The following is a 12,588-nucleotide window of genomic DNA, read 5'->3' on the forward strand; positions in this document are numbered from 1 at the left end:
CTGTTTGAAGAACAATTTCCTAAATGTTCTCTAAGCAGTCTTAATGGTTGTCTAAACATCTTGTTTTTCTTGTCAAAATTTCATGTTCAAAATTACCTTGTGGAAAAAAAAAAAAAAAAAACGAAGACTTTTTAGAGAACCATTAAGACTTTTTAGACAACAATTCAGACTGTTTAGAGAACTATTAAGACTGTTTAGAAAAGATTTAGGAAATGGTTGTCGTTCCTAGACGTTTTCTAAACAGTCTTAATGGTTTTTGTCTTGTCAAAATGTCATGTTCAAAATTTTCCTTGTGTGGAAAGAAAAACAAACGAAAAACTTTAAGACTGTTTAAAGAACAATTAAGACTGTTTGGAGAACCATTTCCTAAATATCTCAGTCTAAACAGTCTTGTTTTTCTTGTCAAAATTTCATGTTCAAAATTACCTTGTGGAAAAAAAACAAGACTTTTTAGAGAACCATTAAGACTGTTTAGAAAATGCCGCGTCCTTGAACGAACCCTGATGTGAAATCATCATTAGTGTTGCAAACATTCAGTAATACACGGGATTTCGCCTTCTGTTCGAGTGCGACTGTTGTACATTTCGAACAAGCTGAAGTGTTCATGGATAGAAATCTAAAACGTCCATTAGGGATGGGCATTGGACTACGTTTCCTTCTTGTTGTTTTTTTGTTTTCTTTACTATACTTTTGATCTCTCTGATTGTTCCGAACTCGTTTTGCTGACAGTGTCGTATTGTGGGGAAAAAAGGTGCTGCGTTTGTGGATGAAGCTCAACTTCCCATAGCTGCCATGTTGCGCTTCGTTCGACGACAAAAATAGTTTGAGACTCTGAATCAACAGCGCCCAGTTACACTCCATTTCGCCTTAAATGCCCCGAAACACGATTAATCAACAATCTGCTGCACACTTAACAATCGATTCAACCCATCCCTAATGTCGACACAACTCCCCAACTGACAATGCAACAGTGAAATGTCAAACTGATGCAGACAAAACCGAATAGACCATTCATTTAAGTGCCTTTTTAAGCGCAAAAAACATGTTGGGTGTAAAAAAGGAAAAAAAAAGTTATGCTACCATTGAACAAGTATTCATTAATTATTTAAGATTGAAGTAACCAATAAAACATAAAAAACTAAAATAACAAATCAAATGTTAGATGGCATCTTCATCTGCTATACATAATTTAGGATGCTCTTTAATCCCCATCTGATTTAGAAAATATCTATTCATCAAATATCTACTCTACTAGTTATAGTACAAGAATCCAGCCACATGAAATAGAAAAATATCAAATATCACCAGCGATGATAAGAAAACATGACAACCTGAACGAGCAGAAATATTGCTATGGTAACACCATTGTCCTTTGACATCAGTGAGCGTCATCCCTCCGGTGCTCGAGTTGGTTGTCTCGATGTCCCACAAGGGGAGAGGAGGGGATCGTTCTGGGTTGTGTGGCAGATGGGAGGTGTGGTTTGTATCAAGTCAGATGGCGGTGTCCCAGAATACAGTTGTCTGTGTGGGATACGGAGGAGGACGGATCTTTTTTGCCCCGCTGCTCTTGCCGCAAGCCGGGAGGACCGAAGAAGTGCTCTCCTGCTTGCACTGACTGCGCTCGTGATGCTTGTCCTCGCTCCTGTCTGGAGGAGGCCTCTCCAGATACCGCTGCAGCTGAGGATGTTGTCTGGAGCGGATTTCTTTGCAGAGTGTTCGCTTCCGCTCGATCTGCTCCAGCATGGTGGTGTCGCCACATATCCATGGCATCTGGGGCATCTGAGGGGCAGTAACACACTGTATCAGCTTCACTCAATCACAGGACATGGTTTCCTTTACGCGGGTCATTAAAAAGCGTTAAGTCATTAAATGGATTTTGCTAAAATCCATCCATCAATCCATCCATCTTCTGCCTCTTATCCGAGGTCAGGTCAGCTCATCCGGCGGGATCCCAAGGCGTTCCCAGGCCAGCCGAGAGACATAGTCTCTCCAGCGTGTCCTGGGTCGTCCCCGGGGCCTCCCGCCGGTGGGACATGCCGGTGGGAGGCGTCCAGGAGGCATCCGAACCAGATGACCGACTCGACTCTGAGTCACTCCCGGATGACCGAGCCTCTCACCCTTATCTCTAAGGGAGAGCCCGGACACCCTGCAGAGGAAACTCTTTTCGGTCGCTTGTATCCGGGATCTTGTTCTTTCAGTCACGACCCACAGCTCGTGACCATAGGTGAGGATTGGAACGTAGATCGAGCGGTAAATCGAGAGCTTTGCTTTTTGGCTCAGCTCCTTCTTCACCACCTCATTTGAGGTGCATCTTGCAATTTCACCCGTAACCCGATTACAACTAAATTTTGTTCCAGGTGGTTTCTATTTGTGGCAGTGGTACCTTTCTTTTACCCTAGAAGACACCTGCGCTTTACCTAGTGCCTTTCTGAAGTAGTGATAGTTTGATGTTTTGAAAGAAATTTTACCTTGAATTTGATCACCCAAGGTTTTTGTTTTTGTTTTTGTTTTAGATAACTCGTTGAAATCGGATGTGCTTACCTGGCTCTGATGAGCCTCTGCTGCTCTCCTTTGTGGCGTCCCGATTGGGGAAGGGTTAGCAGACATGGAAGGTGAGCGGGCATATTTAGGTGCTGCTTTCATATCTACAAAGACAAGGACAAATGTGTTATAAAAATGTTTTGCCAGGATGTATTTCACGAAAACCTAATGGAACTACACTGTGTTAGTTGTCAGAAAATGGGTATTGTCTGTTTGTCATGTAGCCCAATTTATTTTCGACCATTAGGTAGTCTTTCCCACTTGTGACAATGGAAATCAAAAAGCTTAACCATGTGAACCTGAACCAAACAGTCCAAGCTGTATAAGTGTGAAGAGTGCAAAACCGGTAGCTTTATAGGTAGAACCCCAATGAACCTCATGGATGATACAGTTTCTGTAATGGATCCTTACCATTTCCGGTGCCCACAGTCATCGGGGGGCTCCCAGTTGGTCTGCTGTGGTGAGTAGGCGTGGTGGTGGATGAATGCTGGCCCGACACTGTGCTCCCGTTCCTCTCTTGTGCTTTCGACGGGTCCACACTCTGATTTGTTCTGTTCTCTCGCCGTGGCGTTCCGTCGGATCTATATCCCCTTTCTTTGCTGTCGTACCTGTACTCCACCACAGTCGGGCTCTTAGTGGTTTTGCCATCATACTGGTGCTGATCTGAGCCGTTCAGAGTTCTGTCCTTGCTGTCTCGTCTTACTTCCAGGCCAGTTCGGCTCAGATCTTTACTGTCCTGTCTAGGGAGAAGAGGTGGTGGAAGGTCTCCTCCATTGTGGATGTTTCGCTCTCTCCCTTCATGCTTGGAATCAGAGACATATCCTGTTCTGTCCTTACTGTTACTGGTCCTTGGCGTCTCCTGTCTGGGAAGGATCTCAGGCGGCTGGTCTATTCTGCCCTCATGTTTGTGCTCCATGTCGCTCCTCGCCCTCTCTTTGCTGTCCTGTCTTGGTAATAAATCAGGACGATAGTCTTTGCCATCATGCCTGTATTCGGAACCAGTTCTAAATCTGTCTTTGCTCTCCTGTCGGGGTAGAAGCTCGGGCGGCTTGTCTCTGCCTTCGTGCTTTGAGTCCACCCCATTTCTGACTCGCTCTCTGCTATCCTGTCGAGGTAACAGCTCCGGTGGCTGATCAAGCAGTCTCTCTCTGCTTTCATGTCTGCAGTCTACACCGTTCCTAGCACCCTCTTTGCTGTCTTGTCTCGGTAATGGCTCCGGTGCCTGATCGAGCTGTCGCTCTCTGTCTTTGTTTTCCTGTTTAAGCAAAGACTCCATTCCGTGTCCTGCACCCCTGTCCTTACTGTCTCGTCTTGGCATCAGGTCTCCATTGCTAATCCCTCTATCTTTTGAGTCTCTTCGTATCAGCGGAATAGGTTCCACGGAACTACAGGTCCGTTCTTTAGAATCCCACCTAACTGGAATGGGCTCCACGCTGCTGTAGCCTTGGTCTCTGCCGTCCCTACTGTCCCTGCGAGCAAGTGGTGCGTCCATGCCGCTTCGTTCTTTGCTGTTGCGCCTGTGAGACAGAGACTCAATGTTGCTGGATCTGTCCCTTTCTTTATCTCTGTCTTTTTCTCTGTCTTTGTCTCTGTCTCTGTCCTTGTCTCTGTCTCTGCGATGAGAGGACTCTTTGCCGTGGCGCTCCTTAGAGTCTCGCTTGGATTCCTTGCTGTGACCGTGGCGTTCCTTGCCTTCACGTTTCGACTCACTGTGGGACTTGCTTTTGGACTCGCCTGTAAATAAAAATATGTATAAACAATTAGAGATTAACTTGAGTTAGTCAAGCATATGAACATCCATCCATCCATTCATAATTTTTTTGTTTTTTGTTTTGTTTTGTTTTTCTACATACGTATGCATGGAGTCCCCCTCTTGTAGAATATCAATAGAATAGTCTGGTTCAGTTTGCTGTATTACAGTAAATATGCCGCTATCAGCAGTTCCTAAATAATCAAAGTAGGTAACGATTTGAAGAACAAAAAAAATCTGTTGAGGTAGATTTTTATACTGATTAGAATTTCATTTAAAATTGTAGCGTTTTTCTAGCGCGCCAAGGTTTTTTTTCTTTCTTCTTTTTTTTTTCTCTCCACAGCTTACCTTCCAGATAAGCAAAATTTCACTGATTACCATCAAGCACAATGGTACTCAAATTGAACACTCCAGAAAGAGGTCTAAATGTGTATTTTTACTTTAACTACTTGTACACATTTGTAATTACAGTAACAATATATCCTTTGTAAAAACCAAACGGTGTTAAATATATTTCAGCCTGTTTCTGTCATATTTCATTGTATGTCAATATTTAAAAAAAAAAAAAAATCAATAAAACAAGCGCATATCTGTTAAGAACAGTTTGCATTATTTTGTCATATTTTTTTTAAGAAAATGCGGATCCTTTAGTTAAAAACAAACAAAAAAAAGAAACGATGTGATAGAAAACAACTAAGAGCAGTTGTGGGTTCCGCACCCAAAAATTAGTTAAAAACGGCTGTCTGACATAACGCAACAAAAAATATGTTTTAGTAGTAGTAGTAATCATAATAAGTCATAATAATAATCATACATTATTGTTATTGTTGTTATAAAATAGCCTGGTTCAGATTGCTGCATTATAATAAATTGTCCTCTAGATGGCACTAACAACTTCCAAAGAACCAAAGCAGTTCAGAAATAATTATTGAAATGGTTTGATCATATTAGATTTTATTATGGTGATGATGATTATTTTTATTTTTGCTAGTAGTAGTAATAGTGCCACATCTGCAATACATAGATGGCCTTATTGTAATACATGCTTCAGCTTAAACACTTAACAATGCCTTTGGCTGATGAAATCCCCATTCTTATGTCTTCTTCATGATGGGCTCAGATCTTCCCTCAACACTACTAATAGTTTCACACATTATATTGCTGTGTGAGCATGTGTAGAAACACAATAAAGGCTTTAACAGCTCACCGCTGCACATCACAAGGCAGTGTTGAGGCTGCGGTTCTCCATGACTCCGATATGGGCTCGTGCATAATACAGTAGTAGTACTACCATGCATAGGCATGTGTCATTCATGCAATCTGTATGCATGTATGTGTGGCGAATAGCAGTTAACCAGTTGGTATGTGGGTCAAACTAGTTGTTGATGCTTGGAAGAGAGGAAAAAAAATGGAGATCCTGTGGTCATGATTGTGCTTCAGTGTGCATTGTGATGAATGCCAGCAGCCCCCCCACATACACACACACACACACACACACACACACACACACACGCATGTTGTGCCGCTAATCAAGACTTTTAAATGCCTGTTATGTTAAATGAACATACGGGGCTCGACAATAGCAGCAGAGCTCACGTTTATTCATTCCTAGAAATGCAATGTTTTCCATCTCCTCTTTAGATTATATTTAGATTTAGGGAAATGGATAATACATCTGTGAATGAGCCTTACTTTCAGACATATAGTAAATTCAACTTCCATTAAGGTCATCAAGACACTCTAAATTGCCTGCAGAGTGTAAAAGCTACAGCAGCATTCTGATTGGCTGGAATGCTTAAATAGACCATACAGTGATTGGCTAGACAGGAGCATCTGTAATGCGCTGATGAGGCGTTAGATTGGAGTTGAGTGCCATAGCTCCATGCACATTAGGAGCGTGTTGCTCCGTCGAGCACCGGCATGTCCTGAGCTGTGATTGGCTGCTCTACCCAGAGGGAGGGAAGCTGCAAATAAGAAGTGGATTTCTCCTCCTTCCTCTGTTGCTATGTTGTAGTTGCTAAGAGTAGTGAGTAAGGATAGATATCTTGGATGTTTCTTTCTCTAATTGTGTGCCAAAGAGGCCTAATCGAACTTCTTTATCAATCAGAAACACAAGAAATGTCTCGTTAATCTACTATTATGATTTATTTTGCACAAAATAATGCTGGTTGGGATTTATTTATTTAAAAAAAAAAAAAAAAAGGGGAACGCTGACTGACAGCCCAAATACATACGGTGGTTGGAGGGACTATAATCCCTTCAGATTTAATAATAATATCTGTATCAGACTTGGCTCACAGCACCTAGATTAAAACGAATGGAAGGTTGCATAGAAAACCTCAAGCACCCACTATGGGCCCACATGGAAAGAGTTATTGCACTACTTATTTTCCCTTTTACCAAGTTTTCAACTGGGCAATGCGAAATCTGGGTAAATAAATATGCGTAATGAAGACTTGGCCAAAGGACATCATCTTGACCTGATACATTTATATACTGTTTTCAAGCATTGATAGGTTATTAATGCAGGTGGTACTTGGTTTATGACTGTCCTGGCATATGAGGTTTCAAGGTTAAGGCAATGAATCAACTGATTTGCGTAGCGGCATTAAGAATGTATTCATTGCTTGGTCATTTCTTGGCATGCTTTCGGATTTCCGTTTGTTTTTATTATTTCTAGCATTCTGGAAAAGAGCTGACAAAAGAGTTCAGGTAGGACAGTGGTGGGTAAAGATGCTTGGGGTGCTATGTGACCAAGAGCACTAGCTCAATTAACAGGAAATGATTATAGGGTGGGTAACTGAGACAAGACAAGTATGGTTTTGAAATGGCAGCAATGACCAGAAGGTAGGGAACAGACCGAGATGTGGCAGAATCAAAGATTCTAAAATTCTTTTTGGGGGGTGACAAAGATGGACAGGATCTGGATTGAGCTCATCAGAGAGACAGAACAGACTTGAAGAATTGGAGACAAAGCTGGAGAGGCCAGATCGAGACAGTGGATTCAGTATATCGGTAGAGGGTTGCTGGAAAAGGAGCCAGGTAGGAGACAAAAATGTAGGTCAAAGTGGAGATATATTGATGTGCTGGGGATGATTCACTGTGGCGACCCTCTGAATAGGGTTAAGGCGAAAGGGAAGAACAAGTTTTATATTTATGGCCTAGAAGCATTTTTCATGCAAATAATTACTCCACTGAATTGGTGTTTGATAGTGCTATCAACGACGCAGTATACAAAATTGAGTTATGTTGCCCCACAATTTATCAGATCTCCATAAACAAAGGACCAAGTTTGCTAACCACATTAAATGAGGGTGGACGATACCATTGTATTTTCAGGAAAATGTCTAAAACGACTTACTTTCTCCGGGCTCTTTGGATTTTCTCCCACTGGCGTTTTTCTTCAGCATGTTCCTGCCGGTGGTAAACAGGTTGGTCAGTTCATCCAGCGGGCTCGTGGGAGTCCGCGAACGCCCTGTCGACACATTCTGCATGGAGCCATGGAGTCGCCCCCCACCGTCTTGGGGCGGTGACCCTTTGCCATGAGGGGTGGCCGAGGCGCTCCTTGGCAAACCCCCCGGAAATGGCATCGGCGCGTCGAACGGCGGCGTTCGCATGAGGCTCAACGGGGTGAGGCAGCGGCCCATGCTGACCGGGGACGGGCACGCCGAGTGGCTGCGTTGATAGGAAGATGAGGTGGACGATTTGTAGAGAGTACAAGGCAGGGGAGGTGCGGAAGAGCGCCCGGAAACGGTGAGGGTCGGCGTGGCTGTGAGCTCTCTACGGATGTGCGCAGAGGAGGGTGGCTCGGCAGAGGAGGTCGGGGATTTGCTGTACGATTGGTTCTCCATCATTGGCAATTTGTTAACATCAAGCGGTGTGAGGGGAGACTCGTCCGAGTTGGGCGAGCATTGTGCCGGTGCTGGGGGGAACACCAGCAGTGGAGGCCTGTGGGTGAGTAAATTGGGAAACGGTGCAGGAATGTCACAGAAAGGAATGTTTCTCGGAGTGGAGCATCGACTGAGAGGTTCAGGGTCATACGGTGCAGGGGTAGGACAGGCGGAACGACATCCCACCGGGTCAGTACGGTACTCCATATCGTCCAGCATAGGGTACTTCATCTCCTCATACACGGACTCCCCTGGCTCCTCGTCCTCGCTTTTCGAGAGTTCTCGCGCCCCGACATCTATCCCGCCCATCTCGATGTAGACGGGCTCGTCCTCACAGTCGTCGGTAGGGCTGTCGTCACTCTGCGGCGGCGAGGCGTTGCGCTCGCACGGGGAACAGGTGCGGTGGAGCGCTTTGGCGGGGCACACTCCGCCGCCACCGTGAGTTTTGATGTACGACTCGTCGAAGGAAACGCTCAGTTGCGTGTTCGGGTTCCTCTTGGGTTTGGGCGGTGGCACCCGCCGGCAGTCTTCACTGCAGCCTTGAGCTGTGAGAGAGGAAGATAAAGACGCTTAGTCATGCCATGACAATTCATGTGCATCTATTTCATGGTAGATGCTAGGGCTGCACAATATATAGAAAAAATATCGATATCTCGATATTGGACCTTGCAATATGCATATCGCAAAGGCATGCAATAAGTTTTATATGGAATTGTATGCTTTTTATATGAATTTGACCAGTCATATGCTAACTAAAATGTGCATCGCCATTCAAAAGTTGAAAATTATCAAGACATAATTACAATTAATTAACGAAGATTACATCAAGGTTGCTTATTTTGCCACATGGAAAATGTTTTTCTTTCATTAGGTAATAAAAATGTAATTTCTTTAGGTACATGTTAAATATCGCAATAATATCGATATCGCTATGTTCAGCAAGTATATCGCATGTTTTTCCAATATCATGCAGCCCTAGTAGATGCGACCTGTATGTGATTTTATTTCATTTTTTTTGAATGACAGTCTGAAAACGGCTCAATTCCATTTTTTTTTTTTTTGTTTTTCTTTTACATCTGGTTCACTTGCAGCGACGGAACACCTTTTTCATTATAGTTATTTATTTCTACAGCAACAATGAATTGTTTTATTCATTAAACATAAAAAAAAAACATTTTTACGGTAGTTAAGAATTTTAAAGCGTTCTTAAAAACGTTTTTTTTAATGGGGAGCGTGATTAACTTACTAGTTCCATTATTTCTATGGGATTTTTTTGTTATAAGTGACTGGCAGTTATGGCCATTGTGTTTGATTTTTTTTTTTATTTATTTATTTATTTGTCCCTTATTTTTGAATGAATCATTGAATGAATATTAAGCGGAAATGCAGTGCAGCACGTTTGGTGGTTCAGTGGGTCAGATCTAGGTCAATGTGCATGGCGAAGAGCAGTATCTTGAGTCAGATATGCGGGAATGGTGGAGGCATATGCGTGTTTCTAGGTCACATATACAGCAGCGGAAGCAGTATGTAAGTGCGGTATCTGGGTCACACACAAACACGCTGTGGAGCTTCTTTCTGATTGTGGTGACGTGGCATTGCGGTGTGAATCTCTTCTGATGTGGCGCAGTGAGCTTCTATGTTTCGCTCGACCAGTTACTGCGGAAGAGCACGTCATGCCCTCAGAGTGTTGCACGTTACTCCACTGAACCGTCGTCATACAGTAGTTGTTCAACGTGGGTTTGTGGGACGCACACTGAGATGTTTTGATCGAGAGTGCCCCTTCCCTGCTGGTGGCGAGTGTTGACGAGACCCAGATCATGGCTGAAACATTTCAAGATGGAAGTTTTTTGTGCCTTTTAATAATTCAGACAGCAGATGGCCCAGACACACGCATATACTTCCCATAACTGTATGACTCACCAGCATCCTGACACGCACAGACACAACTGTACACATGCTCACACGTTGTGAGATGTGAAATTAGGACAGGTATTGCGTGTTGCCCATATAAACTGAGATCCAGTTCATCTGCGACCTTTTTAACTCATTCACTCCCAGCCATTTTCACAGAAGCAATCCCGTTCGCTCCCGGCTGTTTTACTGGATTATGACTGATTTTGCAAGGCCCACAGAATATTGTGTTCAATTGCTATAAAAGCATGGAACCTACCAAAAGAAAGATTAAAGTCTCTTCTTTCATCAGGAAAAAAAGTACGATTCTGTTTCCGTTTTGCAGCAATTAGCATTAGAAGAGAGCTGAGTTTCATCAGTTTTCACAAATCTATTTAAAATTGTAAGTAATTTAGCTTTTTTTCTAGATGGCCCTGGTTGATCTCCTTTGCTCTGCTGCCACCTGCTGGCCGTTTGTATAATAACTACCATTTCTGCAACCGTTCTTTGCAGTTGAGAGGCTGCATCAAAGCCTGTATGCTCAAGGATAAAAAACAAACAAACGTATAAATACTTTGGGACACTTAAAACAAAACAAAAAACGCATTTACACGTTATTGGGAGCAAATGAGCTAAAAACAAGGGATAGAAAATGGATGGGTGGATGGACCTTTTTTTGCATTGGTAATGGACTACAAATTCGGTATGTTTGGAAATATATGAAGTATTGTTTGGTGTGTCATAAAGGTTCCATGATTGGTGCCACAATTGAAAGAATATGTACTAAACCCAAACTATGAGTGGAAAAAGTCAAACCTCAATTATCCCCCCGGATTTAATGCAATTTTTTAGTCTGCGGCACTAGGGTACTCCGGTCTCCTCCCACATTCCAAAGACATGCATGGCAGGTTAATTGGGCGCTCCGAATTGTCCCTAGGTGTGCTTGTGAGTGTGGATGGTTGTTCGTCTCTGTGTGCCCTGCGATTGGCTGGCAACCAGTCCAGGGTGTCCCCCGCCTACTGCCCAGAGCCAGCTGAGATAGGCGCCAGCACCCCCCGCGACCCTTGTGAGGAATAAACGGTCAAGAAGATGGATGGATGGGATAGTAATGATCCCAAGCTGTTTCCAATCAATGGGATCGTAAGGATAGCAACCCTCCCCCATTGATTGGAAACAGCTTGTGTTGGAAGAAGGAAACCTGCAAGACCTGAAGTACTCCGGCCCTCGAAGACCGAGTTTGACCATCCTTGGCTTAGGCCTTTTTCCTGTGAGGTTACATGGGTTGCTTTTGGTAGATATGCATCACAAAGCTGCAGAAAGTGTTGCTATTCGTGGATATGTTTCTGCAACATACTTTATAGTTTTAATCTCCAAGGTCGCTGTTAGTACGAAGACGATGCTTATTATAATGAAAAGGCACAAATTAAGCTGTCCATTGAACAATTCCTGTGTGGAAAGTCATAGATGATGAAATACACATAAGAGTGCTTGTCTTCTGATTGCCTCATCTTAATGTTTTGCATCAGGGCGCATATTTTACACGTGCTAAATCCCACAGCACACCACTTAAATAAAATGTAACTAAGTATAAACACTGAAATGATCGCCTGGTCTCAGTTTTATCACAAATTTACGAAGAGCATTTAATTGTTCTGCCTTTCACTGTACATTGCTGGCAGAAATAGATGCACAAACATGATGATAATTTCCCGTGATGCATCCTATGATCTCTCACAGCACAGTGGTTAGGAATCAGGATTTCAGTGGGTTATTCTGTATATGTTATGGATGCATTTTTATGTGAGGTGCTTGTGCGTGTTTGCTCCTTCATCAACAGCTGCATCCTTGCAACAAACAGGTTTGCGTGGTGGATCAGTTTCAGCACAGCTCGTGACATCTCCTCCTTCCTGTCCCTTCTCCTCTCCCTCGATTGCTCCTTTTCCTTACCTCCCTGTCGTGTTTACCCGCAACCCTGTACCCCCTCCCACCCTGAGGGAAACTCAAAATCTAGGTCATTCACTCCTCCTGAATGAATTCTACTCGGGCAGGCTCCTCCCCTTCCCGCTACAGTGCACGCAACCCTCCCCCTCAGCCAGGAACACCCCCACAGCTGCGCCGTCATTGGCCGCGCCGCCTCAGACTCCGGCATCTCCGCGGCCCCATTGGACCGCGTTGCGCAGGGATGTTGCGATTGGCTGGGCGAGGGGGGGGGGGGGTCTTGTTTCTGTGGGATGGTTGCCGTGGTGCCCAGGAAGATCTGTGCGCACACACGGACATCCCCAACCAATCTCAGCCAGGCTGGGCGAGTCCTTTCGCATCACATTGGCAGTCAAGCATCCCGACTGAAATGGACTCGAAAACCCTCAGCAACCTGTTTTTTTAGTTTGCACTCACAATCTCACGTCTCAGTGATATAGACGATTGCTCGATGCAAAATGGTGGTTGGGGAAAACATTTTTGAAGCTGATTTAATTCTGCTCCTCTCCATTAGTGCCTTCAGGACGCTGCGCCTCCTAT

The 12,588-nt window shown here is 43.9% G+C and overlaps 1 protein-coding gene across 1 annotated transcript in view; it reads right to left on the reverse strand.

Moving 5' to 3' along the window:
- Positions 1–12,588, reverse strand: part of nyap2b (neuronal tyrosine-phosphorylated phosphoinositide-3-kinase adaptor 2b) — a 29,498-nt gene continuing 16,910 nt past the window's right edge. The window contains exons 4-7 of the mRNA XM_077515163.1: positions 7,653–8,726; positions 2,953–4,275; positions 2,542–2,645; positions 1–1,779 (exon numbers count right to left, since the gene is read on the reverse strand). Of these exons, the coding sequence (XP_077371289.1) occupies positions 1,492–1,779; positions 2,542–2,645; positions 2,953–4,275; positions 7,653–8,726 (2,789 nt within the window). The 3' untranslated portion in view covers positions 1–1,491. The remainder of the gene's footprint in view (positions 1,780–2,541; positions 2,646–2,952; positions 4,276–7,652; positions 8,727–12,588) is intronic.

This window comes from Festucalex cinctus, chromosome 1 (genome assembly GCF_051991245.1).
Source record: "Festucalex cinctus isolate MCC-2025b chromosome 1, RoL_Fcin_1.0, whole genome shotgun sequence".
In the NCBI taxonomy this organism is placed as follows: domain Eukaryota; kingdom Metazoa; phylum Chordata; class Actinopteri; order Syngnathiformes; family Syngnathidae; genus Festucalex; species Festucalex cinctus.